Below are 16126 nucleotides of genomic sequence, written 5' to 3'. Positions count from 1 at the left end.
GCAAATGGAGTCATGAGAGTATCAAGGCAATGGCCACTTGTTCTAGAAGATACAAGAAAGTTGCTTCTAGTATTGTTCTGTATATTGATACATATTTTTGGGTTGTGGAATGAATCATCTGAGTTTCAATTATTTATTATGGGAAAATTTGCTTTGATATACAATATTTTGGATTACAAGCATGTTTACAGAACAAATTGTTCTCACTGGTGATGAAAAATGTTTGCTCACATAAGCAGTTTCTGAAAAAATGTTTTTAACTGAACATTGCATGCAGGTGTATGTGTCAACATACCTTGGTTGTAAAGCCACTGATGTGAAACTATCTGAAGTTGAAGTACTCATTTAAAGAGGGCTTATACACAGTCATTGCACAGGTACTGGTAGCATTCACAAACTCCCCACAATCCTACTCGTAGCACGGAAACCCTGAGTGGGCTGTATGATTTGCAGTTCCGTATGTACTACAAGGGCAACAGGTCTGGTGGAAGTAACTTATTGTACGTATGCTTCATAAAACTTTATTCATAGTAAATGCAAAACTTATACATATTTTATGGTATGTTTACAATTCTTTTGAGCAGGTCATCTTGAGTACCCAAACCCAGTCATTGGTTACCTTAGCTTTGTCTGGAAATGTTATTTTCATTTCAGACTCAGTTATTGACCACTGAAAAAGAAAAATTACATCAATAAATTTTATGAACAGTCATACAAATAAATAACAATCCAGAAAACATTCCGACATTCTTACAAAAATAAACAATATTTTGGCAAGCTTTGAAGAGTTAAATACAAGACTAATTTGTTGTTATTTTCTGATCATTTGTGAGGAAACAAGACATATCAACCACTGACCATATACTTGAGAAGACAGAGAGAAGTGGTTGTTTTAGGATTTAGAAATATGTGTTATTCTTATCCTGGAGTGAAAATCCTCACTCAGAATGGGCACTGAATGTTTAAATGGCCCATGGTCAAACCAACAAGCTGCAGTTTTTGAGCTCGTCCGTTATACAGGGTTATATGGTTAACACTTTGCTTTGATCTAGATTATCTACATCTGTAATAAATGTAATCATTTTCTTGGAGGTCATCCATTCTCTTGATTCATCATCAAGAAATAATTGCAAGTTATGGCAATAAGGAATAATGTTTAGGTCTCCTGAATGAATGAAACAAAATAGAGGGAGTACACTTGCTTGAAAAGTGGAAATAGCATCACATTTGATTTTGCCAGTAAAGATTAAAATAAATCTTTGTAAGTTCTATTCTGTTTACAAACAAACAGAATTAAAACTTGAAATTAAACTTCTGAATACGGTTGTAATAATAATATTAATGTTATTGGTTTTTACATCTCACGAATTACTTTTACGGTTTTCGAAGAAACTGAGATGTTGGAATTATGTCCTACAGAGATCTTTTATGTGCCCATAAATCTACTGACATGAGGTTGACGAATTTGAGCCCCTTCAAATACCACTGGACTGAGTTAGGATTAAAACCATCAAGTTGGGCTCAGAAGGCCAGTGTTCTACCGCCTGACCTACTCAGTGCAGCTAAGTCATAAATGAATATTTAAATAAAGAAGACACAGAGTATTTCAAGATGAAATCCGGATGTAGAAATCAAATCAACTTTGCAAGATTAATGTTTCTGAGTGTTAATAAACTTGTGTGCATTTATTTATTTATTTATTTAATTTATTTATTTATTTATTTATTTATTTAGTAGCCTCCGTGGCTCAGGCGGCAGCACGCCGGCCTCTCACCGCTGGGTTCCGTGGTTCAAATCCCGGTCACTCCATGTGAGATTTGTTCTGGACAAAGCAGAGGCGGGACAGGTTTTTCTCCGGGTACTCCGGTTTTCCCTGTCATATTTCATTCCAGCAACACTCTCCAATATCATTTCATTTCATCTGTCATTCATTAATCGTCGCCCCAGAGGAGTGCGACCGGCTTCAGCAGCCGGCACAATTCCTACCCTCGCCGCTAGATAGAGGCTTCATTCATTCCATCCCTGACCCGGTCGAATGACTGGAAAAAGGCTGTGGATTTTCATTTATTTATTTATTTATTTATTTATTTATTTATTTATTTATTTATTTATTTATTTATTTATTTAACATCATTGTCAATATATATGAAGTTAAAAATTTAACAAAAAAACAAGAAGAATTTCAAAGGGAAATGATACCCTTGGTACCCAGGACAGAGATGGCGAATGTTGAAGATGAATGGAAAAGATTTAACGAAGCATTGGTTGGATGTGCAGAAAAGGTATGTGGTAGAACATCAGGGAATGTGAAAGACAAAGAGACACACTGGTGTAATGATAGGGTAAAGAGTAAAAAGAAGGAAAGGAAAATGGCATGGAAAACATCAAAGAGTGAAGAAAGTAGAAGAAAATATGTGGAGGCAAAGAATTTGTCCAAGAAAGTAGTGGAGGAGGAAAAGAGGAAAAGCTGGGCCTTATTCACACAGAAATTGAGAGATGATATGCAGAGCAGCAAGAAATTATTGTATGGTATCTTAAGAAACAAAAAGAGAGATCAAGTAAACACCAGATTTGTGAAGGATGAAGACGGCATAATATTAACAAAGCCAGAAAAAATAAGAAATAAATGGAGAGAGTATTTTCAGAAGTTGCTAAACATGAGAAATAATGACAGTCATTCAATGGACGACCAAGAAAGGCAATTAGTTGATGAAGAAATGGATAAAGAAATTACAATGAATGAAATTGAAGGGGCAGTAAGAAAGATGAAGAATGGAAAAACTGCAGGAGGAGATGAAATTTCAATGGAGATGATAAAGGCAACTGGAGCTGTAGGCCTGCAGTGGACATATCGAGTTCTTAGGATTGGGAGAGTAAGGAGGTCCCTGAGGATTGGCAAAAAGGAATAATCATCCCAATTTTCAAGAAAGATGATAAGAAAGTATTGAAGAACTACAGGGGAATTACTCTGATATTCCATGTTGCTAAGATAATGAAGAGGATATTGGAAAGTAGGATAAGGTTGAGGGTTGAAAGTCAGATACAGGAAAATCAGTTTGGCTTCAGAAGTGGAAGGTCAACAATAGAGCCCATTTTCATTACAAGACAACTAATGGAAAAGCAATGGGAATGATATGGTGATGACATTCATTGACATTGAAAACTCATATGACAGTGTCCCCAGGACTAGAGTTTGGGACAGTCTGGTGCAAAAAGGAATTAGACAGGGATTAATAAAAACGATCATGGCAATGTACAAGGAATGTTGTAGTTGCATGCAAACACAAGTTGGAAGGACAAGTGGTTCAAAATCACTAGTGGGCTGAGACAGGGAAGTGTTCTATCACCAATCCTGTTTACAAAAGTAATGGATGACATCATGAAAACAGCAAAAGCAGCATATGGAGGAAGAGAAATGAACATATTGTTATTTGCAGATGATATTGTGATTTGGGGAGAAAATGACATGAAGGTTCAAGAACAGTTGGATGTGGTGAATCGGAAGATCGAAGTATGTGGATTGAAAATAACTGTAGAAAAAAGTAAAACTCTTATTATCACTAGAGGGGAGAAGTAAGGGAAAGGTCAGATTAGACTTGCAGACAAGCCCCTGGAAGTAGTGGAGACGTTCGAATACCTGGGGAGTGATTTTTTTTTTTTTTTTTTGCTAATTGCTTTACGTCGCACCGACACAGATAGGTCTTATGGTGACGATGGGATAGGGAAGGCCTAGGAATTGGAAGGAAGCGGCCATGGCCTTAATTAAGGTACAGCCCCGGCATTTGCCTGGTGTGAAAATGGGAAACCACGGAAGGGGAGTGAATTAATGGAGAATGCTCGACTGGATGCTGAAATTAGTAAGAGGATTCAAGCTGGAAGCTGTTGCTATCAGAATGTAAGAAATATGTTATGGGACAAAGAAGTGCCAATGGAAGCAAAGGAAACTATGTACAAGAAGGAAAATTCAGATGTACAAAGACTGTACTAGCTGTGTACAAATTGGGGAAGGTCGATCATCATGGTTTGAGACCAAGAGTGGAGTTCAGCAAGGAAGTGCACTGTCCCCACTATTCTTCATCACTGTTATGGACAATAGAATGAAGAACGTCAAGAAGTTAGGAGAACTGAATGCAGTGGCATTTGCTGATGATATCATGATTTGGGGTGAATCAGAAGAGGAAGTACAGACCAGACTGAATGTGTGGAAATCCCAGTTCTAGTAATATAACCTCAACATCAGCAAGACCAAGACAGTGGTGATGGCAGTCAACATAGAAGGGCGTCCAGCAAGTGTAAAACTAGAAGACCACCAGCTAGAGTGTGTGGATAGTTTTCCTTACCTTGGAAGTGTAATCTCCAGTGATAATTTGGTCAGAAAGGAAATTACAAACAGAGTGCAAAAGGGATCAGAATTCTACCAACAAGTAAGAACACTTTATGGGATGACATGATTCCAAAAATAGCCAAACTGATTATGTTAAACAGCTATTTCATACCAATATTGATGTATGGTATTGAAGCATGCACCCTCACAAAAAGAGATTCATCAAGACTGCAAGCATCAGGGATGAAATTTCTTAGATTCACCATCCAGAAGACCAAGATGGACAAGTTAAGAAATGAGGAGTTGAGGAAAGAAGCCGGAATAAAGACATCCCTATTAGACTGAATCGGCACATCCAGACTATGGTGGTACAGGCATGTGATGATGATGGAGCCTACAAGAACAGCCAGAATAAATTTGGAAAGACAGGTGGAGAGGAAAAGACCTACAGGAAGACCTAAAACCCGATGGATGAGAATCAGGTAGGACAAATATACCTGACAATATTAAATCTTGTTTGCTATGTTTGAATGTTGCATCTCAAATTCAATGATGATGATGATGATGCTTGTTGTTTAAAGGAGCCTAACATCTAGGTCATTGGCCCCTAATGGCACGAAATGAGACGAAATGTAAGGACAATTAAAAATCCATAATCCTCCACTGTCCAGAATTCAAAACGTTAGGACAAAGAATGAATGGATGAATATGATGTTAAAACAATCAGTGGATCTGACCCGCAATGTCCCACATTCCCATAAACTAGCGTTAAACAATAGTATTACTGACCAAAGGACTGCTTCTAAAGCACAATACTGAATCGATGATGCTTGGAGTCTAAACAGGTCCAAAATCCAGGTCATTGGCCCCTCATAATGGTACTTATCGCTAGGAAAGTAGTATATATCTTAAAATTTAGTATTTTCTGACTTAGTAAGAGTATATAATTGTCTGACTCCTTGGCTGAATGGTCAACAGTGAGGCCTTCGGTTCAGAGGGTACCGGGTTTAATTCCCAGCTGCATCAGGGATTCTAATTGCATCTGATTAATTCTTCTGTCTCGGGGACTGGGAGTTTGGTTTGTCCCAACCCTTTCCTCTTCATATTCAGACAACACAACACACCACATTACATTACCAACCACCACAGAAACACACAATAGTGATTACACCCCTCCAAAGGGTTGGCATCAGGAAGGGCATCCAAACATAAAATAGGACCAAATCTACATCTATGCACCTGCGATCCCACAGGTGTGGGTAAAAGCTGTAGAAGAAGAAGAAGGAAGTGTATAATTACCTCCAATGGTCCATCATTCCCAAGCATAGTAACCTCTGATCCCTCAAGAGGTTTGGGAACTCCCAAAGTCAGCTCCCCTGAGGTTGGCCAGTTCAAAACATGTGCATACACGAAACATTCAACTGCATTTTCAGCTGTTGTTGTATACCTGTAAGGAAACAGAAAAATAATTTAACATATTTAAAGTATTTTATTAGAAAATTGAACTGTTTAAAAATATGCACAGGAGGGATCTACTGTGTTTCTAAGATTTCAGTTCAATGAATCTGAGTTGCAAGATACAAACCAGATCAAAAGGATTTAAATTTATCAAACAAATTTTTTGTACTTGAATCTGAAGGGATAGACAAGGAAGAGGGAAGTAAGCAGTTGTAGGAAACCACAAAAAATCACGTTGAGGATGGCTGAGGTGGGAATCGAACCCCCTCCTACTCAGTTGACCTCCCGAGGCTGAGTGGACCCAGTTTCAGTCCTCGTACTATGTTTCAAATTTCATGGCAGAGCCGGGAATCAAACCTGGGGCTCCGGTGGGGGGCAGCTAATCACACTAACCACTACACCACAGACGCAGACTATTAAGTTATATTTTAAATATATGAAATCCTGATCATAAAGAACAAACCTTTGTCGTTCTTTGAGAACGGTGACTTGGCGGAAACCTGTGTGAATACTGACAAGCGATGCTAAGAGAGTTATGTTACACATATGAGAAACAAAATGGTTGTGCCTTTGTGTGTAAAGATAAAATTACTGAATACTTAGTGACCAAAAACTTCAAGAAGTCTCTAGATGAGAAAGGAAGTAAAAGCAAGATAATGGTGGGAAAAAGTGTTGCTATATTGCATTTTCAAAACTGGCAAATGAGTCAGCCATAAAGGTCTATAAACAAAAGGAAAAACAAGTGATATGCTATGTGTGTTCGTAAGTACACGATATTAAAGCGGAGAGTATGAAATGTAAGCGAAACGATGATTTTTTTTATTAGTATTTCAGCAAATAATTCAAAAAAACTAAAGGTTACAATTGGCAATTGTGTAAAGTGCAAATAACATGTGAAATGTCGGGATATTATAAATAAACAGAGGAAAAGTAACTATAGAAAAATCTGAGTGGTGAAAGATATGTGGAAAGCAGTATCAAGAAAAGGTAAAACAAATACTTTAATTTTCAGATCAGCAAATGTACCTTGCTAAAAAGAAGTTATCATTTAAAATACAGTATATCCTACAGTAATTGAACAACAAAAGTTAAATGGTGCACTGACTGATAATGTGCTTCACTCTGACCATGCATGCCAAAATATTAATTTTATAACAGAAGAATAGACAAAAATATGTTGTTCAGTTTATTATTGAATTGGGTACAAACTTAAGCAGCATCATCATCTGCAGTTTCCAGCTATTGGCCGGGTCTGTTTAAGTATCATTATATGGAAAATTAATACAGTTTGTAATACAATCCACTTAACAAAAATCACTTATATATACATACTAGCATGTACCCGCGACTTCAGCTGCGTTGAATTTTCTTTTTTGACTTATAAAGCTTCCTTGTCAACTTCTTAAGTTTTTCTTTTTCTGTTTGCCTTTTGACTTGTTGATTGTTATTGTTGTATGTCCTCTGCTCTCTTCGCTCAGCGCCAGCCAGCCGCACACACGCAAGCGTGGATCATTCGAGACTCGACGCGCAGTCTTCGGTGCGCATGTCTGTTACGTCGTGTGCAGTATATAAGGAGCTCCCTGTCTGTCACTCATGAGAATTCTCCCCAGTGTCCTGCTCCAGAATACACTGAACGTCAAACACGGAGGCTACTCCTCTTAATAATGTGTCTCGACCAGGTGGACGGAATTCTGGTAGTATGAGGTTTCACCTTAGGTCACTACTCCACTTTCGCATTCCTTCATCCATGTCGAGCCCCGATGTTGTATGCCACACATCCCCAAGCTCACTCAAGCTCCGACACACACATTAGATTCTCTAATTGTGAACATAGCTTTCATTTAGTACAAGCCTATGAACTCTGACACTTCAAGTTAGAAGGAACTCTCTTAGCTAATCTATGCTAGTGCAAATGATAGTTTTCAACTATCACGAACTATATCTTTCCTAAGAACTATCTTTTCAAGATAACAGTGAGTGTAAATACATTCAGAGTGTACATAGTGTATAGAAACAGAAACTCTCTCAAGATTAATCATCTACTTGCTTCAAGACAATTTTATGTTTTATTCCTGTACATACAGTAGAATTCTGTGTGAAGCAAATAAATAAGTTGTGTTCTTGTAAACCTTATCTTGTTTACAACACAACTCATTGGCGACGAGGTAAAAAAAAAAAAAAAAAACTACGTGCCATCTGCCACCAACACATTTGCGACGAAGTCAAACAGTGGTCAGTGTGTTGCCCACTCATTCGAAACGAGGTAAAAAACTGATTACATTCTGTCGTCAACTCATTCGCGACAGGGCCACAAAGTCTTACAGGATATCGTCCACTCATTGGCACAGTGACACTATACTCCGTAACTATCACCACTCCACATTGGAACCTGTACGGCCTCTACCAGCAGTTAGCCTTTTCTACAGTGCAACTATTAGCCTCCGTCGAACTACGGACAGTCAGCCGACATTCCAAGGCTCTCTCTCGCTCGCAGCACCTGTTCGGCACGCTTCAGCTTGCTTGCTCTCTCACACACTCCCAGCTGTTCCGGTGAAGGTCTCGCCTACAGCCAGCTTAGTACACGCTGCTAGACAAATTCTTTTCTCTCACGCATCTCAACATGGCTACAGCCGAGCAGCTAGCCGCTGTATTGCAAGCTCTACAGCAGCAACAACAGCAATTCATGCAGCAACAACAAGCGGCATTGCTCACAGCTATGCAAACTCTTTCTGTTTCTACACAGCCCTCAGCAATTCCTCCGTTCTCTGCTTTTGATCCGGCTAAGGAAGAATGGTCAGTCTATTTCGCCCACCTACAGCAACATTTCATATGCCATTCCGTCACGGATGACAAGCGCCAACGTGCACTATTTCTCAGTTCGGTTGGCAATGCTACGTGCGAATTACTACAATAATTAAGTCCAGAGGAGCAACTCTCTGAAGTGCCGTTCGCACAGCTCTTGGCCCGTATCACTCAACACTATGCTAAAGCCCCGCACATAGTGGCCGCTCGCTACAAATTTTTTCAGAGCAGGAAGCAACTGCATCAGACTCGTGCTGAATGGATAGCGGAATTGCGAGGTCTAGCTAAACCCTGCCAGTTTATATGTTCCAAGGACGGTTGTGGTACGCCCTATACCGATTCCCTCATTCGGGATATGGTCATTCTGCATACTCCTGAGGACAAAGTTCGTTTTGACGCTGTCAAGAAGAGTAACCCTTCTTTAGAAGACGTCCAGCGTATTGCTACGGTATACGAACTTACTACCAAGACTGCGGCAGAAATGGCTTCTAAACACGAAGTTGCTCAAGTCTCTACTCCAGCCCGCCAGTCCTCTGCTACCTTGAACCGCGCAGCCAAGTCGCTCTCTGCTAAGCATTCTCGCCCGGTTCCCTCTCGTTCTTCTCCAAGGAAGCCCACTTCTAAGAGTAAGTCGCAACTCCTGCCTTCCTGCAGAGGATGTTTCAAACATCATGAACGTCGTGGCTGTCGTTTTTTCAAAGCCACTTGTGAACGATGTAATAAAGTAGGACACATCAAGACTGTATGTCAGAGTTCGCTCCGCCCTGCTAAGACTCCTGCAGCACGCCCGAAGCATATACAGCCCCGACAGGACATGGAAGTTGATCAGATAAATCTTATTCTTCCCACCAAGAATTCTCACAAGATCATCGTTCCTCTATCATTCTCTGATCGCTCTGTCGATTTTCAATTAGACACTGGATCACCTGTCTCTATCATTAACCTGGCTACATATCACGACTTAGGTTCACCTTCATGCTCTCCAGCTGACATCCAGCTTGTTACATTACAAACGGAAGATTGACATTAAAGGCCAAATCACGCTTCCAGCCAGCTATAAAGGAATTTGGAAGGTCATTCCACTCCTCGTAGTCAACAACTACACCGCATCGAACATTATGGGCATGGATCTCTTTAATTTCTTCGGCTTCCAGATTCATGACAATATCAACGTGGTATCTACTTTGCAACCTACTTCTCATATTATGGCTCTCCTCGAGCAGTTTCCTGAAGTCTTTGACTCTACGCTCGGAACCGCCAAAAACTATACAGCTCACATACAGCTGAAATCAGGAGCTAAACCGCGCTTTTTCAAAGCATGTCCAGTACCCCTGGCACTTCAAGACCAGGTCACTAAGGAGTTAGAAAGATGGGTAGAAGCTGGAATAGTGGTACCAGTCAATTCCAGTCAATGGGCCACTCCACTAATTGTAATCAAGAAACCTGATGGCAATGTACGACTTTGTGGTGATTTCCGATCTACGATCAACGCACAAATCGACACAGATATATTTCCAATTCCCCGTCCAGAGGACTTATTCCGTCGTCTAGCTGGCAGACAATTCTTCTCTAGAGTGGATCTTAAAGAAGCCTATCTACAGTTACTTTTAGACGAAGAATCCAAGCAATTTCTCACACTCAACACTCCTATCGGACTGCTCCAGCTCCAGCGTCTCCCGTTCGGCGTCTCTTCCTCAGCGGCTATTTTTCAGCGCTATTTAGCTCAACTCACCGCCTCCATTCCCGGTTGTGCTAACTACCTTGATGATATTATTGTGACCGGCGCAGATCATCAAGAACATCTCCATAATCTGCGCCTCCTTCTCACGAAGTTGAAAGACAATGGCCTACGAGCGAATCTCGCTAAATGCACTTTCTTTCAGCCGCAAGTTCACAACCTGGGACACATCCTCGATAAAAACGGCATTCAACCTAGTGAACGGAATGTCTCGGCGATTGTAAACATGCCTGTACCACAGAACATCAAGCAGCTCCAATCCTTCCTAGGCAAAGCAAACTACTATAACAAGTTCATTCCCCGCTTCACTTCAGTTACAGCTCCATTAAACGCCTTACGCAAAAAAGGTGTTAAATTTCAATGGTCTCCGCAAGGCCTGGCAAACGATCAACAAAGCCCTTGTTCAAGCTGTTCAACTCACTCATTTTCAGCCTGGCAAGCTCATCACACTAGCTACTGACGCATCAGATTACGGCGTCGGCGCCGTTCTCTCCCAGAAGGATTGTCACGGACAAGAACGCCCCATCGCCTTTGCTTCGAAGACACTTAATGAGCATCAACGTCGGTACTCCCAGATAGAAAAAGAAGCTTTAGCAATCATCTTTGGTATTCGCCGTTTCAATGAATATCTCTATGGCAACCATTTCCTGATCATTACTGATCACAAGCCTCTAGTACACTTATTCCATCCTGGTAATAAGATCCCTGAGCATTCCCTCAGAAAGCTTCAAAGATGGTCCATGTTCCTTTCGGATTATTCCTATCAGATCGCCTATCGTGTCACATCCCAGCATTGTAATGCTGATGCCCTCTCTCGCTTACCTTTCGGTCCTGATACCGCCTTCGATTCTCAAGAATCCGAATGTCTTCAGTTAGACATAGAACTTGAAGACACCGTATCCACTTTTCCTATTGACGCTACCTGCATTGCTAAAGCTACGGATAAGGACAGTACACTTGCTACGGTACGTACTTACATCCGCAATGGTTGGCCCCTTCAGAACAAACTTCCTGCCCACCTTGCGCCTTATCATCGTATTCAGCATCGTCTTACGACTCGTGCCGGAGTTATACTCCTCGAAACCGGCACCACCTTCCGAGTGGTTATCCCACCTAGTCTACAGACACAAGTTCTCGACTTGTTACACCAAAGTCATTGGGGTATATCCCGCACTAAGCAACTGGCATGTCAACACTGCTACTGGCCTGGTATTGATGCCGCCATCGAAAACCTCATCCGCCATTGTGAACAATGTCAAATTAATCAGAATGCCCCGTCTTCTGATCTAGCTTCATGGCCTCCTGCTACTTCTCCATGGGAACAAGTTCACATCGATTTCGCAGGTCCTTTCCTCAATTCCGTGTGGCTCATCGTCATAGATTCTCTATCGAACTTTCCCTATGTAGTGGATATGCATTCGACTACTACTACAGAAGCTACCATTCGTGCTCTTCAGAAAATATTTACAACTGAAGGCTTACCTCAAGTCCTAATTTCTGACAATGGACCGCAATTTACAGCTACTGCTTTTAAGAACTTCTGTACATATAATGGCATTCGCCATATTCTAGCACCGCCTTTTCACCCTCAATCTAATGGTGAAGCTGAACGCTTTGTACAAACTTTTAAGAAAAGTATGAAAAAAGCTGTCTCTTCAGGCTTAACTAAAGACCAAGCATTGTTACAACTCTTAAGCAACTACAGAACTCTGCCCGGCGCTGATAATGTCACTCCCGCACAAAAGCTCCATGGACGACCTCACAGAACTTTACTTTCTCTGTTGCAGCCTCTTCCGGCCCAGCCTAAAACCTCGCCAACAAAGTTCACCGTCAATAACAGGGTCTACATAAGGATATTCAAGTCAAACCCGCTCTGGTTACCTGGTGTCATCCGCAGATCTTTGGGCCATCGTCTCTACGAGATTCAGACTGCTGAGAAACGCATTTGCCCCCACCAGGACCAGATACGCCTGCGCTACCGTCCATATCCGGCTATTGATTCTCTTGTTAAGCCAGATAAATCTATTGCTGAACGAGCTTTAGACCATTTAATAACCATGGGTTCCTTTCAGGACGATGCAGCGCCACTCCGCCCAGTCACAGCTCCGGACAATACAACAGAGACGTCAGAAGCTCCTGCCCAGCATCGTAGCCGCCGCTTCACGCCGTATCGGCGTATTTAGGAGGGGAGGGTGTTGTATGTCCTCTGCTCTCTTCACTCAGCGCCAGCCAGCCGCACGCACGCAAGCGTGGATCATTCGAGACTCGACGCGCAGTCTTCAGTGCGCGTGTCTGTTACGTCGTGTGCAGTATATAACGAGCTCCCTGTCTGTCACTCATGATGATTCTCCCCAGTGTCCTGCTCCAGAATACACTGAACGTCGAACACGGAGGCTACTCCTCTTAAAAATGTGTCTTGACCAGGTGGACGGAATTCTGGTAGTATGAGGTTTCACCTCAGGTCACTACTCCACTTTCCCGTTCCTTCATCCATGTCGAGCCCCGATGTTGTATGCCACACATCCCCAAGCTCACTCAAGCTCCGACACACACATTAGATTCTCTAATTGTGAACATAGCTTTCATTTAGTACAAGCCTATGACTCAGACACTTCAAGTTAGAAGGAACTCTCTTAGCTAATCTATGCTAGTGCAAATGATAGTTTTCAACTATCATGAACTATATCTTTCCCAAGAACTATCTTTTCAAGATAACAGTGAGTGTAAATACATTCAGAGTGTACATAGTGTATAGAAACAGAAACTCTCTCAAGATTAATCATCTACTTGCTTCAAGACAATTTTATGTTTTATTCCTGTACATACTGTAGAATTCTGTGTGAAGCAAATAAATAAGTTGTGTTCTTGTAAACCTTATCTTGTTTACAACAGTTATAGCAAAGCTAATATTGATAGGAAATTGCAGTCTTTTGAAACCAAAGGGAAAATTCAACGGTATGATGGGAATCCATGGTATAAATACCGTCTCACCTTTTCTGCATCCGGATATAATCCGACCTTCTATAACGTTTCTTTGCAATGACACTACTCGCAATCTTTTTCTATATGCTGTTCTGTAGACTTCTGAGATTCTTGACTCATTAACAATGGATGACGGATTTTATCTAACTGTAATCATTCGTTCCTCTCAAAACTACTTTCATTCGACATACAGAAAGGAAGACAGATGGTTCGGACATGTAAAAAGAATGGGAAAGAAACAGGTAGCAAGAAATGAATTGGAAAGAGAAGTTAAGGGAAAGAGACCAGTTAGAAGACTGAGAAGAAGGTGAATGGATCAGATTTGGAAGGACATTAGAGAAGCTAGATTGGATGTAACAGAAGTAATGGAGCAGGAAAAGTGGAAGGACAGAAAGGAGTGGAGGAGGTTTGTTAACCACACCCGGGCGACTGTAGTGGGACATTGCTGATGATCATCATCATCATTTCCCCTTATTCAGCTCCTGCTGGGTAGGGGTATTTATGGCACTTCTCCATCTTCCTCTTACCTTCCACCATTTCTCTTCCATGATCTTGTCCCAGTCTAAATTTTTTTTTTTTTTTTTCAATTGGCTTTGTGTCACACCAACACAAATAGGTCTTATGGCAATGATAGGATAGGAAAGGGCTAGGAATGAGAAGGAAGCGGTCATGGCCTTAACTGAGGTACAGTCCCAGCAATTTCATCTTCTTATGCTGCTCTTTACTGATTCAATCCACCTTGTACTAGGTCTTCCTCTTGCTCTCTTGCCCTCGCACTTTGCCTCCAGCATCTCTTTACATGTCCAAATCATCTTAGTTACTTCTTTTAAATTCTCTCATTTATATTCCTATCCCAACTTCCTTCCTAACATCTTCATTTCTCACTCTCTCTTTCCTTGTCTTTCCTATCAAACTTCTTAGGAATTTCATCTCACTGGCTTGAATTCTTCTCTCTTGCCTGTTAGTCAAAGTCCAAGTCTCAGCTGCATAAGTCAGTATGGGTGCATAGTATATTTTGTACATTATCTCTTTACTTTTCTTTGGTAATTCTTTGCTCCAAACAAGTTTTCTTAGACTTTGGTAGAATGCATTGCCCTGCTGTACCCTCCTGCTAATCTCCATGTTCACCCTAGCATTCTGCCTTAATTCACTTCCTAGGTATTTAAAGCTGTCCACAATTTCCAGACACTGACTTTCAATTTTCACAGTGCCCTTTCTTTGCCTTTCCCCTCTCGACATCACCATAGTCTCTCTTTTTTCTTTCTTTTTTTTCTCTCTGTACTGATTTTCATGCCATACTTCTCAATTTGTTTGTTCAGTACATCTAGTTGTTGTTGCACTTCTTTGCTATTCTTTCCCCAGATCACATCATCATCTGCAAATAACAGTATCTTCATCTCTTTATCTCCATAGGCTTCCTTGTTTCCTTTACAATTTTGTCTATGACCATAATAAACAAAAGAGGTGACAGCACACTCCCCTGTTTTAGTCCAGTCTTATTCCTAAACCATTCTGTCTTTCCAACTGGGGTCAATACCCTGCCAACACAGTTGTATATTGCTTGCACCATTTTTAACATTTCTTTTCCAAGTCTCTTTTTAACCATGGTTTCCCAAACCTTCTCTCTGGGGACACTATCATACGCCTTTTCTATATCTATGAAAGTCATGACCAGATCCTTTCCATATTCCCAGTTCTTTTCCATCACCTGTCTCATGCTAAAGATTGGGTCCAATCTGAGTAAATCTGGGTAAAGATTGGGTCCATTGTAGATCTTCCACTCTTGAAGCTATATTGTTCCTCTTGTAACTCTCCTTCAATCTTTCTTCTCATTCTTCTTTCTAATACCCTTTCCAGTATTTTAACTACCTGCGATATAAGTGTGATTCCCCTAGAGTTACCACAAACTTTCTTGTCCCCTTTCTCAAACATTGATATTACTATCCCCTTTTCTCCAGTCTTCTGGTACACAGTTGTGTTTCCATATACACGTTAGTAGTCAGTACAACAATTATTGCATACCAACAGGTCCAGCAGCCTTGAGCATTTCCACACTGATTTCATCCATCCCTGTTGCTTTTCCCATCTTCATCTTTTGTACTGCTAACTCCATCTCCAGCATTGTTATATCATCCTCTGTTGTTGAGTCCTCACACTGAATTTCTTCTGTCTCCCCTGTACAGTTGTTCACATTCAATAACTTATCAAAATACTTCTTCCATCTTCTCTTTATCTCTTCTGGGTGTGTCAGCAATTCCCCATCTTCCTTTTCACTAGCTTTGTGATAACTCTTTCTGTCTTCTTACTTCTTATAAGTCCATACAGCATCCTTTTATTGCCACTTACATCCACTTCCACTTTTTGTGTAAATTCTTCCCAACTCTTCTTCTTTTCTTCTTCTACCACCTTCTTACATCTCCCTTTGCTGTTGAGATTCTTCCTTTTGCTTTCTTCTGTTTGATCTTGGTTCCATTCTCTCCAGGATGTCTTCTTTTCTTTCACCACTTTCCTCACTTCCTCATTCCACCACAGTGTCTCCTTTTCTTTCACTCTTGTAGATGTCCTGCCACAAGCACTCTCTGCTGCACTAACAAATGCCTTTTTAAAATTGGCCCACTCCTCTTAAACATTTTCCACTTCAGTAACTAGGATTTTTTGCTTCAATCTCTCCTGAAAATCTTCCTGTACATTTCCATACTTTTATTTTACTTTCTCTTATCTCTTCTAGTTTTTCCACCCTCGGGGGAGCCTGTTAACTCCTAGAGGGTGTGTCCCCAGGTGGCAGGTAGGGGGACCCTACCAATTTAGTAGGGCTGGTTGAA

The 16126-nt window shown here is 41.0% G+C and overlaps 1 protein-coding gene across 1 annotated transcript in view; it reads right to left on the bottom strand.

The window, feature by feature from the left end:
* Positions 1-505: 505 nt before the first annotated feature.
* The window catches only part of LOC136872395 (alpha-L-fucosidase), an 86394-nt gene continuing 70773 nt past the window's right edge, over positions 506-16126 (bottom strand). The window contains exons 8-9 of the mRNA XM_067146210.2: positions 5624-5771; positions 506-670 (exon numbers count right to left, since the gene is read on the bottom strand). Of these exons, the coding sequence (XP_067002311.2) occupies positions 566-670; positions 5624-5771 (253 nt within the window). The 3' untranslated portion in view covers positions 506-565. The remainder of the gene's footprint in view (positions 671-5623; positions 5772-16126) is intronic.

The sequence above is a fragment of the Anabrus simplex genome, chromosome 4, assembly GCF_040414725.1.
Source record: "Anabrus simplex isolate iqAnaSimp1 chromosome 4, ASM4041472v1, whole genome shotgun sequence".
Taxonomy (NCBI): Eukaryota; Metazoa; Arthropoda; class Insecta; order Orthoptera; family Tettigoniidae; genus Anabrus; species Anabrus simplex.
The sequence above is the reverse complement of the archived record's forward strand: the minus strand, read 5'-3'. Positions and strand labels throughout refer to the sequence as shown.